A 22,995-nucleotide genomic window follows, 5' to 3' on the forward strand; every position below is an offset into this window, starting at 1 on the left:
CTATTCACAATGGCCAAACTACAAAATCAACCAAGGTGTCCCGCAAAAGATGAAGTTTACTTCTTTCAAACGTCTATGTATTTTTTAAAAGAATTATTTATTTTATGTACGTGAATACACTGTTCTCTGCAGACCAGAAGAGGGCATTGGATCCCATTATAGATGGTTGTGAGCCACCATGTGGCTGCTGGGAATTGAATTCAGGCCCTGTGGAACAGCAGCCAGTGCTCTTAACCACTGAGCCATCTCTCCAACCCCCAAGTTCTATATTTTGTGTATAGGTGTATGTGAACGGAAGTAGAAGGCAGAAGGGATGAGCATAAAGCAGGTGATACGTTGGAATGAAAATATCGTGAATCTGCCACTTTAAATAAGTATTTCCTAATAAAAATGTAAGACAAGGGGCTGCAGGGAAGGCTCCCTTGATAAGGTGTTTATGGTTCAAGCTTGAGAGCCTGACTTTGATCCTTGGCAAACACAGGAAGAAGAAGCAGGGAGTGGTGGTTATAATCCCCAGTGCTTAGGGCTGGGGCAGAGACAGGAGGACCCGTGGTGCCTTCTGGCTGAATAACCTAGCTGAATTAGCAGATCACAGGCCAGGTAGAGACGCTGTTCCAAAAACCAAGGTGTGCGGTGTCTCAAGGCACAGCACCAGAGATTGATGTCTGGCCTCATTGCTTGTGCTTGAACACACACGCATGTGCACGGGTGCGTGCGTGCACAGACAGACAGACAGACAGACAGACACACACACACACACACACACACACACACCCCACATGCAAATACACCCAGACATACACAAGAAAGTAAACATGAAAACAAAACAAAATGCTGTCATCCTGACAGGCAGGCAAAGCCTTCTGTGAATGGAGCAGGCCTGCAGCAGCATTTCTGTGACATACAGGCCACAGGAGGGCAGCTCTGCCACCAAGGTGGCTGGGCAGCCTTTGGGGAGGGCGCCAAGAGAGCATTGTTGTGGTTCCAGATAGGTTTCCTGGGAATAGTCATGCCGGTAGAAGGTCGGTGCCAGGTTCCAGCTGAGGCTGGAGTCCTTTGGTCCTCTCTCTGGTGTCCTGCAATGCAGAGCCTGCTTCCCAGGGCTGCTAGCTAAAGCCACCCACCCTGTCCTCAGGGCTGTAGGGGAGTGGACCCAGGACCGGCTAGGGAGCTGCATCTGCCCCAGGTGGCCTGACTGTGTGTGATCAGGCTAATATCTAATATCATCCTGGGCGATAATGAGCCGTTTCTACAGGTCAGATATTTGTCTGATACAACCTTTCCCCCCTCCTTCTCCCTCCCCCTCCCTTCTCCCTCCTCCCTCTCCCTGTCCACTCCTTTCTCTGTTATCTCTTCTGGCAGTTCTGGCTAAACTACCTTCCTGAGGGAGGAGGGTGGAGGTGGCTTCTTTGGTCTGGTTGTTTTCTCCCCCTCCCCCAGAGGCCACGGAGGAGAGCTGTGACGTCATGGGGCGGGGCGTGTCATCGAGGACAGGTAAGCACTTGAGTGATTGGTTTAGACAGTTTCTTTGCTGTGATTCCAGCCCCAAGCTGGACACTTGGATTTCTATGAATTTACTCCCAGTTGACTTCTGGAGCTTGGGACCCTCTGGTCCGGGGCCTCCCCACAGTTACAGATCCCAGGGTTCCTGATCTCCAAGGTCGTGGCAGTAGGAGAACCCCAGAATCTCTGAAGATGTCTACAGAGTGTATTCATCTTGAGTTGACGCCCCTGTTCTGTTCATTCACTCTACAAATACCAAGGCCCTTCTGATACTGGGCACTTCTTTGAGAACCATAGCGACTGTAATGTGAGCAGGATGGACCCCACGAGAAATATGAAATCTGGAATACATTAAAGATGAAGGGCACTCTCAAGAAAAACAAAGTAGGGTTGGTAGCTAGAAAAAACCAGCCAGGGATTTCCTGCAGCTAGTGTTGGCATATCTTCTAGGCTCCGCCCCACAGTTGCCTGGCAATAGCCACGTCCACCTGACTCACTATAAAAGGGGCTGTTTGCCCCCTCCTCTTTCCTCTCTTCTCTTGTTCTCTTAGCTTTTTCCCCCTCTGTCCCTTCTCTTCCCATTTCCTCCCCAACTCTTTCTCTGCGTGCTCATGGCCAGTCTCTCTCTCTCTCTCTCTCTCTCTCTCTCTCTCTGCCTCTCTCTGTACCACTCTATCTTATGGCGGGTACCTCAGGGGGAAGTGTGCCTCAGCGTGGGCCTGCAAAGACACCCCCTTCCCCTGAGCCTTCACCAAACATATCCCTGGCTTCTTCTTCTTTTTTATAAAGCACAACAGATAGGATCAGGAAAGAAGGCTTGGGGATCTAGACCAGTGAGGGAGGAAGCCATCTTATTCTCAGAAGAACAAAACACCAGGAGGCCCCTCAGCAGTCAGACATCAGAGAAGACACCTAGAATAAGCAAGGAGTGAGAGAGAGACATGTGAGGGGACTGAGGATGGTCAACAGAGCCCTTGAATGCTATTCTGAGAAATTTCTAGAAGGGTATTATCAGTGGTGGACCTCATCTAACTCCTCCTTCTCCTGGGGAGACAGAGGGTGGTGTTAAAGAGGGTGGCTAGCCAGCATATTGGTTCCTATAAATGGAAGTGGGTGAGTATCCACAAATTCTGACATGGGCAGCCAATAGATAATGGTGACTTTCTTCAGAATGGGGAGCAGAGAGGGGAAGGAGAGGGAGGGAAGATGGTGGGGAGCCTGATGGGAAATGGATTTTTAAACAAATATTACTTTGAGATAAGATCCCAGGTAGCCCAGGCTGGCCTTGGACTTGCTGTGTCGCAAAGGATGACCTTAAACTCCTGATTCTCCTGTCTCTGCCTCCTCTGCGTTCTGGGATTGCAGGCACGCACCTCTACGCCCAATTTATACAGTCCTGGGAATTGAACCCAAGGCTTCGTGTATGCTCGGCCAGCCAGCACCCTACCAGCTGAGCTACATCGCCAGCCCAGGAAAGGGATTTTGTGTGTGGCTTTCTATCCTGGTGTGTTATATGAATAGTTAAGACTGAGAATCGCTGGACATTTGTCAAAAGCAGCAACAGCAAATAAATACACACAGACATACATAGACATGTGTTTAACATCCACCCATGCATGCACATACATGTACATGATCATCTGCATGTGCATAGAACACGCATGTGCCTCTGACTGAAGGAGATGGTTTCACTCCACATCTATGGGCCCAGTGTCATCCTGATGTGTAAGCTCACTGGTACCCAGGACTCACTAAGCCGCCCAAGACTGTACAATGAGAGGGGAGAGGTGCTGAGGAGCCCTCCCAACGGATGGTAGAGGCTATGTAGGTCCCAGCTATGGACGAGGACTTGAACCCATAGTGACTGTGCATCTGTGGATAGTTTGGGGGATTTTGTCTGCCCAAGATCACATCTGTTTCCCAGGACAGTCTGCATTTGGAAGTAAGGATGCCCTAACTCAGGACCACTCTAATGATCCACCCCAACAGCAGAACTCTCTAGATGGTGGCAGCTGCCTGCAACGGGGCTACACGGCAGTCAATAGCCCATATGCATCCCTCAGGGTGGCCTCCCTGTCAGTGTTCTGGGGGTGGGGTAGACAGGCAGGAAGGCCTCACCTTGTCCTCCCTGTCGAAGGACATACAGGAAGCCCAGCTCACTCCCCTCATGTATGCGGTGGCCATCTTGAGGATATCCAACTTAAAAGGCTGCTCCAGAAACACCACATAGTTCTCCGTGACACCAAAGCTGTGGTAGTAGCTGGGAGAGAGCAGCGAGCGCGAGGGAATGGAGCAGAAAACTTCCGCGTGCTTCACGGGACTCTTCCCTTTCTTCTTGCTGCCTGGAGAAGAGCAAACGTGGAAATCTAGCTGGATAATACTATCAGCCACAGCCTGACTGTGTTCTCAGGAGAACTGTCAACAAAGAACCCACAGGCCTGGATACTGAGAGACTCCCACTAGAGTCCACAGGTTGTGGTGAACTCTGGAGTTCCAGCCGTTATAAAATAGACTTGGAGACTGGCGAGATGGCTCAGCAGGTAAGAGCACTGACTGCTCTTCCAAAGGTCCTGAGTTCAATTCCCAGCAACCACATGGTGGCTCACAACCACCTGTAATGAGATCTGACGCCTTCTTCTGGTGTGTCTGAAGACAGCTACAGTGTACTTATGTATAATAATAAATTCATTTTTGGGCCAGAGCAAGCAGGAACCAAAGTGAGTGGGGTAGACCGGAGCAAGCAGAGGTCCTAAAATCAACTCCCAACAACCACATGATAGCCCACAACCATCTGCACAGCTACAGTGCACTCACATACATAAAATAAAACAGACAGGGCCATGCTTCCATCGAAGGATGGGGGAACTTTATTTGCATGGACTATGGCAATTCAGCAAAGCTGTATGGTGTCCATTTCACAGATGGGCAAATGAGGTGATGGCCTATCACAATGACACAAGTCATAGCTGACTTCTTCCTGAGCTATTGGGGGGTGGGGTGATGGAATACCCAGAAAAACAAGTGGTAGGGCACGGGGGAGGGGTGGGAGGTCCATACTGGACCTCTGTTCTAACCACAGTTCATGGGCCTCGGCTGGCACTGAAGGTCGTGGCTCTGTGTGTGTGTGTGTGTGTGTGTGTGTGCTCTGTTTTCCCAGTCCTTTGTAAGCATGAATCAGCCCTAGGCCAAAGGCCTCCCCACCCAGTCCTGGGGCTGGTTTATAATGAGTTCCTTGTCAATGTCCCCACCTCTCTGTGGCCACCTGTGCACACTGTAAACAGCTGGCTGGTGGGAGGGGACTCCGTGGGGCTGTGGGCTAGTTTTCTCCGAAAATGAAGAGGAACACAAAGCCAGGTCTGGCATGCAGAGCAAGAATGCCCTGCCCCCTCTCTTGCATGATGTCCCAGCTCTGGAAAGCCATGCGACCAATGCCATGTCACCTAATCTGAGCCTCACAGTCTCCTGTGATATAAGGCAGCAAAAAAAAAACTGCTGGAAGACCCCAGACTGAACTCTAAGATGCTGGACTGAACCTTCTTTATCTTAAATAACTTCAATTTCACTTAATTATATTCATGGCACCTTTTGATCTAGGGGGAGCTGTGCTCCCAGCTTCTTTCACAGCTGGATAGTTTTCTACAGCAGGTAGGGGTAGGGAGCAGGCAGGTGCTATCAGGGTCACAGATATAATAAACGTGTTCCCTAGGCCAGAAGGTCAGGTCAAACACCCATGAAGGCTTCATCTGCTGGGTGTGGCAACCAGGAGGGTCCTAGACAAACATAGGTTGGGAGCCTCACCCTCTTCCCCCTCGGGAACACGCAATCACTGGCCTGGGCTTTGCTCCAGGACCCGGCCCTGAGAGGAGGAGGTCCAGAGGCTCTGGGAACAGGGTGTGGATTTGGAGTGGATCCCAGCAAGGGCTGAGCACCCCAACAGCCCTGGGAGCCTGGCTGCAGGATAGAGGGGGTGGCACAATCTTGGCATATGAAAAAAGTTTGCCAGGAGACTTTTTAAAATGACTAAACTAGTAGCTAGGGAAAAGGTTAGAACAGGCTAGATAGATGGGTGGATAGATAGATGATTGAACACATAGGCAGGTGGATGGATGGTTGTGTGGATCTGTGTATAGGTAAATAGGTGGTTGTGTGTATGGATGGATGGATAGGTGGATAAATGGATGGATGGATGGATGGATGGATAGATGGATGGATGGATGGATGGATAGATGGATGGATGGATTGGGGGTAGGTGAATGGATGAATGAGATGGATGGTTGAGTGACAGGCAAGTAGATCAATGCATAGATGGATGGATAGATGAATAGATGGATGGATAAATGACTAGTTGGATGGATAAATGACTAGTTGGATGGATGGATGAGAGGGCTGGTAAGTAGGTGAACAGGTAGACTGAAGGATACACAGGTGAGTGGATGGGTGGGTGGGTAGATAAAATGAATTGGAGCCTAAAAATCAGTAAGTTAAAATAGTGTCATTAAGTTAAAATAGTGTCAGTATTTTTTCTTTTGTCCAAAATAATCTCAGAAATATCTCTTTTATGTTTAAAGGAGAAAATTGAGTTCTCCCCCCACAGAACCTCTGCCTCCGACTAAATGACAAAACTGACTTAAAGGTCATCTGAATAATCTATAAAATGTGTCACAAGCACAAATCCTGACTCTTCAGTCAGGGTCGCCCAGCTGCCTTTGTTAGATCCCTAGTGAGACTTACCTGGCACTGTGGCAGGGATCTTAAATATCACGTATTTTGTTCTCCCTTTGTCCACGATGGATGTGCCCATGTTAAGGACATTCCCAGCCTCGTCATAATGAGGGTGCGAGGTAGCCAGGTTTACCGCCACATACTTCCGGTAGTCAACCTGTAAAATACAATAGCCACTCAGTTTTGTAAAGACGAGGAGATGGGATCCCGTGAACACCTTACTTGGCCTAGGTGTAGAACGAGGGTAGATCTCTTTGAATATCTCTTGACTGAGAGGAAAAAAGGCATAATTCACCTTTTAAGAAACGTCTAGTCTCATGACCGGATATGAGCTTATATTTCTTCTGCGGCAGAAGTCGGTTGTGGGGAGCTAGTGAGCCACAATGTTTTGTTTGTTTTTGTGCCTGTGGCTCCCATCCCACTTGCTGGTTTGTCAGGATCCTCAGCATAGAGACGGGTTGCCTCACGAAAGAAGGCTGGAAGCCATGGTGAAGGTAGCTAGATCACCAACTTCCAGCCAGTCTCAGCTACTTCTCTGTGTTGAGCCTATGAAGTCCTTTCAATTCACCCCTGTTGGGAGTCCACAGAGACAGAGACGCAGCTCTCCATGCCTCTCATGATTATACTCTGGAAACAGAGCATCTAAAACCATTTACTTAAAGCAGGAATTCTACTAACAAATTGAACGATGACCCCTGCTCAGAACGGACCACAGCCTGAGAACCTTGGGATGGCGGCTCTAGCTGTTTGCCCTTCTCCAGGACAACACAAGAGTTAGGTCGGGCTCTGGCCCTTCCGGTATTTCCCAGCATGCATCAGTTGGACCCTTGCCACCTAGTTTACAAGGAACTGGACGTAATTTCCCGGCTAAGATAGGTATTCAATTTAGCAGATCGCTCAAGTGCCTAATGACATCACTGTGGCTTTGAACAGCTAGCTGGAGCAAACTGACCCGGGGATCTATTGATTTTCAGGGGAATGTTAGCCCCGTGCTTCCCAGGAAGCGGTTCTGTCTGCTGGTGCCCTTGCTCTCTGAGTAATACCTCCCTCTGCAGGTCACCCTGGGTAGAACACCCTGGGTCCAATAAGAACTACAGATAGGATTTTGAGTTGTACCATCTTTCAAACATTCAAAAGCAAGTCCTAACCCCAGCGCTTGTGAATGTGATCTCACGTGACAGTAGCATCTTTGAATATGTAATCACCACAAGATGACGCTGTACCACGTGGGCTTGCGTGCTTATAGAACACGGGGAATTGGAACACACAGACACAAAGGGAACACCATGGGATTGAGGTCAAGTGATATGTCTATGAGCTGAGGAACGCCGAGGACCGGCGAGAAGTTCAGGACCTGGGAGGAACAGAAAGGAGACCCTCTAAAACCTGCCAGAGCCTGGCTCTACATATTGGATTTAGAATTGTGTCTTCCATAAATTCAAGACAATAGGGCTCTGTTATTTTAAGCCACTTAAGTCTATACCACTTTTAGGGGCGAGGATATGTTTTTTTTTTTCCCCCTGCTTTTCGAGACAGGGTTTCTCTGTATAGTTCTGGACGTCCTGGAACTCACTCTGTAGACCAGGCTGGCCTCGAACTCAGAAATTCGCTTGCCTCTGCCTCCCGAGTGCTGGGATTAAAGGCGTGCACCACCACGCCTGGCGAGAATATGTTCTATAGGTTTGTTTCTATATATTTTTTAAAAAGTGTATGTGCGTGTGCGAGCATGTGCAGTACCCACACAGGCCAGAAGAGGGCACCGGATTTCCCTGGAGCTGGAGTTACAAGTTATAGCCTGGGTGCTAAGAGCTGAACTCAGATCATCTGAAAGAGTGCGGTACATGTTTTTAACCACTGAGCCATCTCTCGGCCCTATGGGAACATATGAAAAAGTTGTCATGAGGCGATTTCACCACATAGACATCATGGAGTTTATCCGATAAAATAGCTACAGTGTCGTTAGGTAGAACCATCTTTGGGATCCCCATTACACATGCATGTGTCCTATAGTTAACTGAAATGTACTTAAACCACACATGACTGTGCTGTAAATAAGAGTCAGTGGGATTGAGGGCAGGCACAAAGATGGACACCATGCAGAGCACCATGCTGAGGCAGCTGAGACAGTAGAGAAGGTTTGTGGGCAGCTTGCAGGTCAGGAATGGACACTGACTGTAAGCCTACCATACCTTCTCCAAGGTCTCTAGGGTCTGCGGGTCGATTTTCCTGATGTAGTTGGTCTCCGTGGTCGCATAGAAGTCTTCTCCACATTTCATGATGTTGATCAGACAGTTGTCTGTGAAGTCGGGGATGGTGTGAGACAAGTAGGAGAAAGCTCTGGAAAGAGAGAAAACAGGCCGCGTTCGTGGCTGTGCCTGGCCGGCTGGGAAGTTCTGCCTTCTCACCATTTAACATGTCCTGCTTCAGCGGCGGAGAGAAGACTCTAGGTATCAATGGGTCACTTGAGGAATCTAGGGGACCCAGGTATGAGGTCCCCTGCACAATCCACAACATGGAGTCAGGCAGCAAGTGAGGTGCTGGGGCAGTGTGGCCACACCACTCTCCTCCTGAGTGTTAGGAGTGCAGGGGTCTATTCAGCTAGAGCCAGCAGGAACCGGGATGCTTCCAACTATTTTAAGTAGCCATATAGATATCAGACTTGTACCCATAATACAAACCTAGTAAAAGAGCTAATCTCTGCTCTGGCAAGATCTGAATCCCTGCTGAGTATTTAAAATTTGTTCAAGAAATTATTTGTGGGTTTGTTTGTTTGTTCTTTTTTTTTTTTTTTTCTTTTGAAACAAGGTTTCATTCATCCCAGGCTAGCCTCAAACTTGCTATGTACCCAAGGATATCCTTGAACTTCTGATTATCCTGCCTCCACCTTCTGAGTGTGTGACTAGGCATGGTCACACACATGCCAGCAACCCAAAGGCTGTGTGACCAGAGACAGTGGGATTGCTGGGGACTCGCTGGCAGAGAGCTTAGCTCCAAGTTTAATCAGAGACTCTGTCCAGACCTGGAGCGCTGGTCTGGTTTAAGCTTGTGCTGGCGATCAAACCCAGGGCTTTGTGGGAACGTTCTACTAACTGAGCTCCATCCTCAGCCTTGTAATTCATTTTTGGCAAAAAAAGAGGGAAAAAAGCTCATGTTCGTTAAGACTCGGGGTGCGTTTCACCAAATGGCAAACTGCAAACAGGAAGAGAACCCAAGGGGGTTTGAGTGGTACAAATGGCAAAGACTGGATGCAAGCGTTGAGTGGTGCTCCCCCTAGCGACAGAGGAAATCACTGCAGGGAGTCTCCTCCAGGTAAGGCTTTGAAAGTCCTTCAGGCCCACTCCCTTCTCTCTGTTGACGACACCCCAGCTCAGCCCCATCTGCAAGGGCAAGTCGCCCTGTTCCAGGGAAAGATGATGTCAGCCTCAGAAGAGCAGAAGCAGTTTTCCTATCTTTGGCAATCCACCCTAAATCTTTCCATAGCTCTCTGAAGTGTATCTGAAGGGAGATAGGGAGAGCAGGCCTGACTCTCTAGATAAGAATTTAATTGTTGAATGTGTAATACACACACACACATCTGCTTCATAACCCAGATGACTTCAGATGTGTTCCAGAAAAATCTCCCCACCCTGCTGTTCCTCAGCTTCCCACCCCCTTGACTCTCCTCTGGGATCTCTTTATGCCCTCCCTGCACAAGCAAAAATACATCTAGACTTCTTCTGCCTTTTCCCTCCCTGAACCCAGAATGCACTTATGTGCCTTGCTTTGAGAAAGAGGTGTGTGTGTGTGCATGTGTGTGTATATATGTGTGTATGTGTTCGTTCATGTGTGTATGTGTTCATGTATATGTGTGTATGAGAGGGGTATGTGTGCATATGTGTATGTGTGGATATGTGTATGTGTGTGTACGTGTGTATGTGTATGTGTATGTGTCTGTGAATGTGTGCATATGTGTGTATATGTTTGTGTGTGTGTATAGTTCATTTGTGTGCAGGTCCGTGTACCTGTGCACATATGCACAGAGGACCAGAAGCAGACATCCACTGCTCTGCCTCTCACTCTCTCTCACACTCTCTTGAGGCAAGGTCTCTGATTAGACCCGGAGCTAGGCTGGCTGGCTGCAGACTGCTGCACTGAGACTACAGGCATGTTGTGACCATGCTTAGTTCTGGGGACTTGAACTCAGGACTCCGTGCTTTCTCTCAACAAGTGCTCTGACCCACCGATCATCTCCCCAGCTGTCCTGGCTGCTCATGTGTGTCTACTTGTCACAAGCTAGAGTCCTCAGAGAGGAAGGAGCTCCAATTAAGCAAATGTTTCCATGAGATCCAGCTGTAAGGCATTTTCTCAATTAGTGATCAGTGGGGGAGGGCCCAGCTCATTGTGGGTGGTGCCATCCCTGGAATGGTGGTCCTAGGTCCTATAAGAAAGCAGGTTGAGCAAGCCATGAGGAGCCAGCCAGTAGGCAGCATCCCTCCATGACCTCTGCATCAGTCCTTGCGTCCAGGTTCCTGCCCTGTTTGAGTTCCTGTCCTAACTTCCTTGGTGATAAACAGCAATGTGGAAGTGTAAGCTTCTTCTTCAACTTACTTTTTGGCCATGGTCAGTTTTCCCCCTAGTAATAGAAATCCTAAGATACCAGCCCTACCCTGCTTTAAAACAACATCATCAACATCATCAACATCCTCATCATCATCAACAACTGTTGAACTTGCTATACCTTAGGATTGATTTGTACAGTAGCATGAGCTAGCAGCCTCATGCCTTTCAGCCTCACTGAGGCGCTTTCTTAAACACTTTTGCTGTTGTGTGTCCAACCAGTCTGCTGGCAAGGACATTTAGGTTGGTTGCAGCTTTTATCATAACAAATGACATAGCCAGGAATAACTTTGTCTATTTGTTACTTCAGACTCGAGCAAGTATATCTCTAGACCTAAGGGAACACACATTTGTAACTTTGACTGATCATGCCCAAACCCTCTCCCACCAGCCAGGCAGGTGAACACCTGATGATTTGTCAAGTGCTCTTCGCTTCCCTCGCTATCACTGATCAAGAATCATACGGCATCTGTGGTCACAGGCCGGCCACGTGGTTTCAGCTGGGGGTTTTAATCTGTCCCCCAAAGAAAACTAATAGGGGAGAAAATGTGCGCTGTTCTGAGCATTAGAAATATCCATAAAGGATGAATTTGCCAAGATCCAGAAGGGACTGTTACTTGGAAAAGATGTTTTTGCAGGGGTCTGGGTAGGCCATGGTTCCGAACTCAGACACCACGATTCTGTTGGCCTCGATGTTGGCGATGTAGGTGTCACTCTGCAGGTATTTGCTCCGGTAGAAGACCTCCCCTGAAACAGAAGCAGAGACTTGTCAGCCTGACACCTTTGGGGGACCTATGACATTGATGTCAGCCATTCTAGGGGCTTTACTGGGGTCCAGAGGGAGGTTGGTTGACCCTGACCAGCCTCTTTCATGCAAGCGTGGACTACAGTGAGAAGGGCGTTTGAAGTGTAAGTTCATTTGCACACATATTTTAAAAAAGTGGATGTGTGTCAGAGAGAGAAGGGGGAGGGGTAGGAGAGGGAGAGATGGAGGGGAAGGGGAGGGAGAGGGAGACAAGAAGGGAGTGAGTTGGGGAGGGGGAAGGAAGGGGAGTGGAAGGTAGAGGTAGAGAGAGAGGGAGAGGGAGAGAGAGATGGGAAGGGAGTGGGGGAGGGGGAAGAGGAGGGGGAGGGGAATGGGAAGGAAGTCAAAGTAGGAGGGGAGGGAGAGGATGACCCTGATTTTAAGAGCCAGAGGCTGGGAGGACAGAGTGAAACAGTGCATTCCAGACTCAAGAGAACTGCTGAACTCAGGGACTTGGTGACTGTTTGCCTGCATGACATCAAGACAGTCGACATGCATAGACATGGGCTCACAACCCTCCACTCCTAGATGAAGAGTGATTGGCAGTTGTGGGCTGCAAGGAGAGGGAGAGAAAAAGAGGGAGAGGGAGAGGGAGTCAGTTCTCTTTAAAGGTGTGATCCTAGGCTTCAGAGGACCACCTGGCATATATGACATATGACCGTTTGCATATATGGGCCGCACTAACTAGACTTGGTGGGTTATAGAGATGGAGTAAGATAAAGTAAAAGATGAGAAGGGAATGTGGGGGAGATGGCTCTGTGCATAAAGGCACTGATGTCAAGTTTGATGACCTAAGTTTGGTCCCTAGAACCCACACGGTGGAAGGAAAGCACCCTCTGCCCCGCCCCACACACACGTGTATTTGTACACACACACACACACACACACACATAAATGAAATATAAAATGAAATATTCTGCCCCTTCCACTCTGCCCCTCGACAGGTGGAGGGAGAGCTGGCCCTGTCCCTCCCCAACTGCAGCACTCAGGATAGCAGCCCTGACCCTTGTCTGCACAGCACAGTGGAGCTGGCTCTGGTGTTGGGGATGTAGCTGAGTTTGCCTCAAGGTCATGAGAGCTGGAGAGTAGGCCCTGCCCCCTTGCCGGTTGTGGCATTAGGTGACCTAGCCAGAGCAGTGCTGGAGAACTGTCTCTGGTGGTATGGGTAAGGGAGAGCTGGCTGGCTGATCAACTTAGCTACCATCCAGGCCCAGATCTAGGGCTTTGAGTTGAGGGCCTGGTCCTGCAGATTGAAAGCTGCAGAATATACATGACACAGGGCAACAACAGGATATCTGAGAGGAGTTCTAGGGAGTGTTGATAGTGTCACAGAAGCCAAAAGCCTAGAACAGGACCAATAACTCATTACAATGAACATTTGTTGCAGGGTATTAGATCACAACACTGTGGACCCCGAGCCTATGTTATTTACTGGAAAAAAAGAAGAAGAAGAAGAAGAAGAAGAAGAAGAAGAAGAAGAAGAAGAAGAAGAAGAAGAAGAAGAAGAAGAAGAAGAAGAAGAAGAAAGGATGTTTCTAGTTGGGTGTGGCTAAGCTCTTAGTACACACCTTTAATCCCAAACACTAAAGGCAAAGTTAGTTTGTAGAAGGAAACACCCATGTTTGAAAGCGACTTCTAATTGAGTGGCAGACAAAATGGTGAATCAGAGAAAGATTTGACAGAACAGGATCTGCCCAACTCTCCTGAGAAGAGAGAGGAAAGGAAAGCTACTTAAGAGAGCAGTGCAGAGAAGGAGAAGAGGAGGCAGTTTTACTAGGACAAGTAGTTATAGAGAGTCAGGCTGCAGTGAGAGAGAGCAAACTAGATACAGGTGAAGACAGAATGAGCCAGAGAATGAGAAGGAGCCAGAAGATTACAACATATTGACAAAGTTATTATGAGGCTAAGCAGAGAAATTCAGGAAAAGCTGAGAGAAGCCAGATTGAATCAGTGTGCAGAGGAGTTTTGAGCCAGAACTGCTGAGCTGACCAGCCAGTCAGAGTTCAAGTAGAGCTAGAAAGGGTGAGCTTATTCAGCAGCAAGTCTCAGAGGCTGAAAACAATCTAAGCCTAGATTAGATTGTATGGAGGGTAGAAGCTCCCAGGACTAGACCTAGGTTAGCAGACAGAGGCAGTAAGCTTCAGAGACTACACTTACTATACAGGCAAATAAAAGATACATTTATAAACATTTGCAAGTAACGATGTTTGGACAAAAGGGCATACTATGTCACACACATGACACACAAAAGAAAAACAGTAATAACCTTGCTATGAAAGCTACAGTATGTAACACACATGACACACTGTAGCGTTCATAGCAAGATGATTATTATTTCTTTATCTTTTGAGGGCGAGGTTGCAAGTATGGAGGGCAGATACAAAGAGATGGGAAGATGAGTGAGTGGGATTGGAGTGGATGATGTGAAACTCACAAAGGATCAATAAAAAGTTAAAAATAAAGAAATGTTTTGAATGAAAAAAAACCTAAGGTGTTGGGGTTGAAGAGATGGCTCAATGGTTAAAAGCACTGGCTGCTTTTCCAGAGATCCCGAGTTCAATTCCCAGCAATCCCATGGTGGCTCATAACCATCTATAATGGGATTTGATGCTCTCTTCTGGTGTGTCTGAAGACAGCTACAGTGTACTTATATAAATAAAACAAATAAATATTTAAAAATAAACCTAAGTTGCCAATCAACAACAACATAAGAGAAGTTATAAACACTTGAATGTAAACTCTCTTAACACATGCAATACAAATGTGACCATTCTCACCAATAAAACTGAGGTACAGAGAGGTTCAATCGAGTAAACTGCATTACTGTTGAGCAGTAATGGATTCCTACGCTGGTAATGAACACAGAAATGGCCACTCACAAGCAGGGTCCAAACACAGCAATACAGCTAGTTGAACTCTACTAATAATACACTCATACAGGTGGTGTCTGAGTTAATAAGGAGGATATGAGAGTGCCTCATGCAATGACAAGCCCTCTCCCTTGTGATCACTCTGGTGACTTCTAACAGCATCGATGGCTGTACCTTTGGGTGTATTTTCATATCTTTCTGCAGAGGACTGAGTGTACATTTCTATGGAAGCCACGTCCATTTTCCACATAAGGAGGATAAAGCCTGTCATAGTAACACCAGCCTAACGTGATTGTAGCCAGCATCAGGCAACCATCTCTCCCGCTCCTAAAGTCGGCAGTTTCAATGAGGTAAGATGCCATGAGGCGTCTGGCCACAGGGCACACAGCAGGCATGTTCTGATGGTTCTCTGTCACTGTCAACTTCAGAATGCCCTAGGAGACAGACCTCTGGTCAGATCTCAGAGGCTGTTTTCAGACAGGTTTAACTGAGGAGGAAAGATCCATTCTGAATGTGGGTAGGGCCATCCTATTGGCTGGGGGTTTGACTGGAATGTTGAGGAAAGTGTGCTGAGCATTCGTCTCTCTACTTCCCAACTGTGGCTGCACTAATGACCAGTGTCTCGCTCTCCTGCCAGCAGGCTTTCCCTGACAAACTGTGAGCCCCAAATAAACCCTTTCTTCCACTGTAGGCTGCTTTTGTCCCAGTGATAGAAATATCTTATACATGGATGCTGGCTGCAGAAATTCTAGATGGTCAAGGAGGACTCTTGATGTTTAAGGCTGGAAACTTGTGTGTGTGTGGGTGGGGGGAGTGTTGAGCCTGATGTAGGTTCTCAGCCAAGCGCTGCCCTGAACAAGGACCCACTTTAGAGCTGGTCTGTCCTTCTTTGGTTACACCTTCTAGATGCCACCATCCACATGGCACTGGCTAAGGTTTTTGCACCCCTGCCCCAGGATGCTTGGCATAAGAGAGGAATTCTTTTCACTTGAAATGTAAACTCTCAGGCCTGACCACACACTTCCTATAAACATGGAGCTGTGGGATCCCAGAGCACTGGAAGCCCTGAGAGAAAGTAGCTCTGGAAATGCTCAAGGCTGATGTTGGAGCCTTAAAGTCACCAAGTCACTGCTAGCCTGCTGTCACAAGTCCTACACCCCATATGAAGGGACACAGTAGACAGAAATCTCCTGCTTGGTGTCTTCAATAACGGGGTCAAGTCTGAAAGCTTTGTGATTAAGGCAAGAATGTGGGTATATACATACAAAAACCAAACACACATGTGTGCACTCACCTACTCTGACACACACTACACATACTTGTGAATGCCCACATATCCCAGCATGTAACAACACATGCATACATGTACATTCCCCAACACGTACACATACACCCACATACTTAGACACACACCACACACATTTGTGTTCACTCAACACACTCCAATACACACCACACATGCTGTGTACACCCATACACCCTGACTCACACCACACATACAGTGTCTACCTATACTTCTAACACACACACACACATGTGCACCTCTTACTGCCCCCAACATGCACCACACATATGTACACACACATACACACACAACACACACTACATATACTTGTGTGTACCCATATATCCAGACACACACGCATACACTACATCCCCCCATGAGAGTATCACACCACACCACACACTCTTGCACATGCACACCAACACTCAAACCCCAGTGGGGTGACTTTGTCTCCCAGAAACAGTCTCTTTGCTGAGAGAGACTTGACATCACCCACTGCCAACCGCTTTAAGCAAAGCTCTCTATTCTGACGTCCTTTTAGATTTAGACAGAGGAACCCACTCTCTACCCTTCTCTACCTTCCCTCCTCTCTGCTGCTTCTCTTTATCTAGTCTTTGCTAGGTTTTGTTTTTGTTTTTACACAGAGTGTTGATATGTAGTCCTGGCTGTCCTAGAACTCACTTTGTAGGCTGGGCTTGAACTCACAGAGACCCAGCTGCTTCTGTGTAGCTGGACTTTTGGCTACTTTGTGGGTTCTTTCATTCACCTTCTTCTACTCTTTAACCCTGTAACACTAGGTAGGAGAGAAGAAAGGATAGAAGGGAAATGGGGTGATAATACTGTTAGACGTCTTTCTGCTGATTAGGAGCATTGAGTTCTTTGGGGCAGGATATCTAACCGATCTCAGGATATCTAACTTCTTTTTGTTTCTTTGTGCATGGCAACTCAACAAACCATAACCAATGGCATCCAACCACCAACCAAACAGCCAGGACCCTAGCATTTATAGACCTTCCGACGAGTTCCCAGAACTCCAAACATCACACAATTGCAGAATTATCTGCAGCTGGTAAAACCACGCCCCTGCTATAGCACCAGACAAATCATAGTCACCTGCTGTGAAACAGCCTCATATCCCAACACCTGGAATTAAAACAAAAACATAGTCCCATAATATCCCTGTGTTTTTAAAGAAACCAAAATCCTCACTACACACTTCTGCTTCCCAGGTGCTGAGATTAAAGGTGTGCACCACCACACCATCCTAGCCCTCGATTTCTTAAAAGCAACATGCGCTAATAAATCAGTTTCAAAGCACGGAAACCATTACGAAATGCCTGTAAATGAAAAGATGCCTAACCTCACTAGCCATCAGAAGAATGAAATCAAAGCTACACTGAGAGTTCATCTAACCTCAGAGAAAACGGCAGTCATGAAACCTACAAGGGCTGGCCAGGATCCACTCCTGTGGGAATGAAAACCAGTCTGACCACTCGAAGTCAGTTTGAGGTTCCTCAAAAAGTAAAAAATGAAGGCTGGAGAGGTAGATCCTTATTTAAGAATGCTTGGTGCTCTTATAGAGGACCTGAGTTCGGTGCTAGGTGGGTGTTGGGTGGTTCCTAAGCACCTGTAACTCCGGCGCCCTCTTATGGACGCCTAGGGTACTGCACCCACATGCACATACCCACACACAGATCTAAGAACATACACATCATTAAAAATAAATCTTAAAAAAACCTCATAAAACTAGATCTACCACATGACCCAGCTACACCCTCCTGGCTGTTTACACACCCCGGGGACACCAGCATGTCCGTGTTTACTGCAGCTCTCTCACAATAGCTGTCCTGGGACTCACCTAGGTGTCCAACATCTGAGGAATGGGTAGGGAAAATACAGTGTGTTCATACAATTCAACTTCTTTTCAGTTGTAAAGAATGAAGTTATGTCAAGTGCAGAGAGATGGACGGAGGCGGGGGACTTTTATTAAGTGATTTAAATCAGCCTCAGAAAGACGAATGTTGTATGTTTCCTCTCATTTGTGATCCCTGGATCTTATAGAATAACATAAAATCATATACATACATGCATGCATACATATGTACACACATACATATATAGAGTATACAGAGTCACATAAAATAATATACATATACATACACATATATGTACATACAATACATATATATGTACATGCATATGTATATATACATGATATACACACAGAGTCACATAAAATCATATACATATACATACATATATATGCACACACACATATGTAACAAAAGCAGAAGTGAAACTGTCTAGGAGACAAAAGAGAAAGGTGAGAAGAGGAGAGTGTAAAAAATAGAAGATGGCTTCAACATGATACACACCTGTATGAGAGTTATTAAAATAAATAAAACAGAAATCTAAAGAATGAAAGACCCCCACAAAGTACTCAAAACAAAATGAACATCTCCCCCCATTTTCTTCTTTATCCCTTGACCCCAGTTTCCCTGCACGTGTCTCTTCTGAATCAGGTAGGAGAAACTTGATAGTCTGTGTTTCTGTCTCCGTTGTTACACAGTGGGGAGCCCTTGGGGATCCCAGAGGAGACGAGAGGCCTGGCTGGCAATCTGAGGACCCTTAGAGGACTGGGTTGTCGATGGGAGAGACACACAGCCATGATGGTTAGGGCAAGTGGTGTGCCCAGCTTGCTTCTTCTTAGTCTAGCCTTTTCTGGTTTTGATTAGAGAGGCACGTCTGAGTTCCCAGTTTGTCCCCTTTCTGGGTGTTGTTCATCCCATGGAGATTTCATCCTAAGATGAAATGATGAGAAACCCTGGCCCCTTTCCAAAGAATCGTTTGCAGTGGGGCTGCATGACTCTTTCACCGGGATCCACCTGCAGCTGAACCCTGCAGTATCTGTGTGACGGGAGGGACTTTGTAAGCCTTACTCAGCTAAAGCTTTGGGGGTTGTGTGACTGGTTACAGTGGCATTATAGAGTCCTCGTAAGACTGTAAATCCTGGTTTGAGACAGGGAGGTGGCCAGGAGCCAAGGGTACAGCCACCGTCTGAAGTCGTGTGAAAGCAAGGCACTGTGTTCTCCCCAGAGCTTCCAGAAGAAAAGCAACCCTACCAATACTTAGGGCATCTCCCCGGTGAGGTCAATACTTAGGGCATCTCCCCGGTGAGGTCAGTTTCAGACTTCTGACCCTCCAGAATGGACAGAGATAAAAAAAACAAAAAAACAAACAAACAAACAAAAAACTTCCTATTGCTTCAGGCCATGGACTCAGCCTGGTATCGGTTACCATGACAACAGCAAACTCATGCCAGGCTCTTACCATCTCTGATGGAGAAACTGTGGAGAAGGGCCAGGCCATCAAACCAATGGTTGTACTTGCTCTCCCCCACTGTGTGCATCCCGGGCCCGTTTCGGAGCAGGGTCCCCTGCAGCCATGCTGGAACGCTGCCTGTGGAAGGATAAACTGTTTAGTTGCCAGATTCCATAGCCAAACTGAAAAGTCTCCGAAAAAAAGGGGTGGGGGGTGGGGGGGATGGAATGGGGGAGGGTCATAAAAAAGGAACTGAGTGCACGGAATATACTATTCATCATCTGTCTGTGTATCCCACGGTCCTATCTAGAAAAGGTACAACAGGGCAGACAGTTTGCTAGCACTGAAGAGGACCAAGGAGGACAGACGCTGTCCCTACTCTGAAGTTGCCCACTGTCCATTAAGATATGGACAAATAGGCTCTCCAAATACATTTTGCCGGAAGCAGCGCTGCAGCCCTGAGCTGTGCAGAACAGAAGTGCTTTGCCCGCTAAGAGCTGGGAAGCAGTGGCTTTCTGGAGGTTACAGGCAGAGTCCCATGCTTCACAGCATGAGAGAATATTCTAGAGGCTGGGGAGATGGTTAGGTGGATAAAGTGCTTACCACATAAGCAGGAGGCTCTGAGCTTGCCTTCCAAACTCATGTGACAAAAGGTCAGCCATGATGGATAACATGGGCTTGTTATCCCAGTGCTGGGGAGGCAGAGGCAGGAGGATTCCTGGGACTTGTTAGTCAGTCTAGACAAACTGGTAAGTTCCAGGTCGGTGAGAGGTCTTGCTTCAAATAATGAGGTGATTGTGGACTTGAGGGTGGCACCTGAGCCTTAGGGTGTTTGAGTTTGAAGGATCACTTTCAGGAGCGCTCTCCATCAACTATGAAGAGAGAGCCACGGGGTGCAAGCTGGTAAGCACTCCCCATGGCCTCTGCATCAGCCCCTGCTTCCAGGTTCCTGCCCTGAGTTCCTGTCCTGACTTTCTTAGATGATGAACAAGGATGCAGAGAGTGGAAGCCAAATAAGCCCTTTCCTCCCCCAAGTTGCTTTGTTTGGGGTGTTTTATTACAGCGATGGTAACCCTGACTGAGAGACATCTATCTTGTCTTACGAAAGCTTAAAGAGAGAGGGTTTGGAAAGATGATGCAGTACCTAACTGCTTCCAGTTCCGGAGGGCCTGAGTTCAGTTCCCAGTATCCACTGTAGTCATAAGTGCCTGAAAGAGGCTTGCAGCCAAGCCTGACAACCTGGGTTCCATCCCTGGGACTGACATGATGGCGAGAACCAGCTCCTGCAAGTTGTCCTCTGGTCTCCCTCACTTGCACCGTGGCTATTGGAGCATTCCCAACACTCCTCTGGAGACAGTGAGAAAGAATTGCTCTCCCCGTGGACACTGAGTTACCGTGTAGAAACATACCCTATTGGTTAAAGAGACTGTTTCTGGATACTGGCTCATCCTGTTGCCATATATGGATTTCCATGTTTCCAAAAGCAATTTCTAACATGGGGCGGGGGAGGTGGAGGTGGGGGTGGGGGATGAAGGGAGGGGGAGGGGGTGGGGAAAATGCCCATCTAAATACAGAAGTCTCACCTGTCACTTTGGCCTGAACTGGCTCCAGCTGTTCTTTCTTATTCCGGCCAAATATTATCTCCATGGAACCGGTGAGCGGCAGCAAGGAGGTTGTTACTGGAATAGACAAAGCCGCGTGTGCTCAAAGCCTCCTGTCTTCCTGCTCTCTGCTCCTTGACATCTTCCTCTGTCCCTGTACACTCTGTCTCTTCCTCTGTGTCCCTTTCCCAAGCTGGCCGGTGCTTCTGCCTGCTGCCGGAAGCTGCTGGGTAGTTTATACAGTGTGTGTGTGTTAGGTCAAAGGTCAGTTCCCAAGCCATGTGTTACTGCTAATCTTTAATCCCATTATGTTTTTCCAACTCCTCTGCTCTGATTTCACTTTTAGCTTAGCCAAGGAAGGCTCCGCTCTGAGTCAGAGGAGATGATTTGGTGTGTTCCGCTGAGTTTGCCCGAGCTAGCCCATCCTGAGAACTGGATGCATTTATGGTTAGAGCAGAGAGAACAGCATTTGGGATCAGCAAAGGCTCTTCAAGCGAGGGGACCATCAAAGGCATTGACCTCACTATTGCAAGTTGTAGGCTGGTGACATCTTTGCCTTCTGCAAACACAGAGAAGGCTTTGATTTTAACCTGGGGTTTGGTTCGTTCCCACTCTTAAAAAAATCATATCAATGGACACTTGATTGGTTTTCTTTTTGGAAGGAGGGCTCAAAGATGTGTCATGTGCCCAAAAACAAAGATGGGGAAAACAAAGACTTGGCTTTATCGGGAACCAAAGAATAATTAAAACACAAAACAACATCAGGGCCTGTGCACAAGAGAGGCTTTGAATTATGCCCAGAGCACCTGAATGAATTCCAGAGCTGGGAGGCAGAGACAGGAGGATCCCTGAGGCCTTCTGCATAGCCAGTCCATCCGGAACCCTTCAGTTCAACTCAGACTGATAAGAGGGAGGACCCAAAGACTAAAACCCACACTGCATTTTTGAGAGCATAGGGTGGGAATTGGAGGATTCTTGGTTCCTGCTGCTCACAGTGATGCCCTCAGCCAGAAGAGCAGCAGAAGGCTTCCACACTCCACAACATATACAGGAATCAAAACACCACAGAACACCTCGTGAATATGTATGATCTCCCTGTCTTATGTAATTAAAGAAATTATAAAACTAAAGATGCTTTGGGGTTGGAGACAGGGATCAGTCAGTAGAATATTAGACTTGCCCAAGACCCTGAGTTCAACCCTCAGGATTCAGGGTTTAAATGAAAGGGGGAGGGGGGAGCCAAGGCTGGTACTGCCTGCTGCCTGCTGCATGTATACAATCCCAGTAGTCAGGAGGTTGAGGCAGGCAGCTCCTTAGCTGATGGCCAACTGGCTTAGCCCCCTTGGTGAGTTCAAAAATAAATAGATAAGATGGATGGTACCAGAAAAGGCAACTGCCAAAGTTGTCCTCTGGCCTATAGACAAGCTCACACACACACACACACACACACACACACACACACACACACACATGAGAGAGAGAGAGAGAGAGAGAGAGAGGCAGATAGACAGGCAGAGTTTGAGGAGAGAGGGAGGAGAGAGCCACAGGGCTTGCCTTCACATAGCCCAGCTGTGGAGGAAGGAGGGTGAGAGCTGAGCGGAGAGTCGTTCAGGGTTTCAGAACGTTCTAGAACAGGCTGTGCTTCCTCCCCTGGCTGCATGTTGTCATCACCTGGTGAGAGTTTGCAAAGTGCTGTCACCGGGCTGGGCTCCAGATCCACTGACTCAGAAGCTTAGTGGAACCAGAGGCCCGTGTTTGAGGAATGTCTCTACTGTGCACAGCGGGAGCTGAGGAGCCCATAGCCAGGGAAGAGACCGTGAATTTGAATGAAATGGGGCTGCAGTTCCTGTAGGCCTGGGCCACATTACTCTCTCTGAGTCTCTTTTTTCCATAGCTATGAAGCAGGATGTATGGATATCAGAATCCCCAGACCCATGATCTTTTCCCTCTCTACTAAGGAGGAATTTTTTTTCACTATTCCATATTTCCAGTAAGTCCCAGGATAACCTACCTGCTGCTGTCATGTCCAAACACATGTATCCATGCCAGAATTATTTATTACAAACCATGAAAAGCTACATCCTTGTATATCTGGGATACACTAAGAGCTCAGAAGAAAAAAACTTACACTACTCCCCACCCACACCTTACACTATTCCCCCCCCCCCCCCCTGCTAATAGCAGTTCTGCTAATAGCACTGAGCTAGCAGAAGAGTAAATAATGTCACATGTAACTAAGGGGGCAGAGGCAATTATGACTAACAAATAGTGTAGGGGGCATGTCTTAGTTAG

At 47.6% G+C, this 22,995-nt stretch overlaps 1 protein-coding gene across 1 annotated transcript in view; it reads right to left on the bottom strand.

The window, feature by feature from the left end:
- Bco1 (beta-carotene oxygenase 1) overlaps positions 1–20,923 on the bottom strand; it is a 37,546-nt gene extending 16,623 nt beyond the window's left edge. The window contains exons 1-6 of the mRNA XM_029481013.2: positions 20,686–20,923; positions 19,112–19,240; positions 11,439–11,568; positions 8,415–8,562; positions 6,235–6,382; positions 3,622–3,845 (exon numbers count right to left, since the gene is read on the bottom strand). Coding sequence (XP_029336873.1) covers positions 3,622–3,845; positions 6,235–6,382; positions 8,415–8,562; positions 11,439–11,568; positions 19,112–19,240; positions 20,686–20,749 — 843 coding nt within the window. The 5' untranslated portion in view covers positions 20,750–20,923. The remainder of the gene's footprint in view (positions 1–3,621; positions 3,846–6,234; positions 6,383–8,414; positions 8,563–11,438; positions 11,569–19,111; positions 19,241–20,685) is intronic.
- Positions 20,924–22,995: the final 2,072 nt, after the last annotated feature.

The sequence above is a fragment of the Mus caroli genome, unplaced genomic scaffold (genome assembly GCF_978045245.1).
Source record: "Mus caroli unplaced genomic scaffold, Mus_caroli_1 scaffold_10, whole genome shotgun sequence".
Classification (NCBI taxonomy): Eukaryota; Metazoa; Chordata; class Mammalia; order Rodentia; family Muridae; genus Mus; species Mus caroli.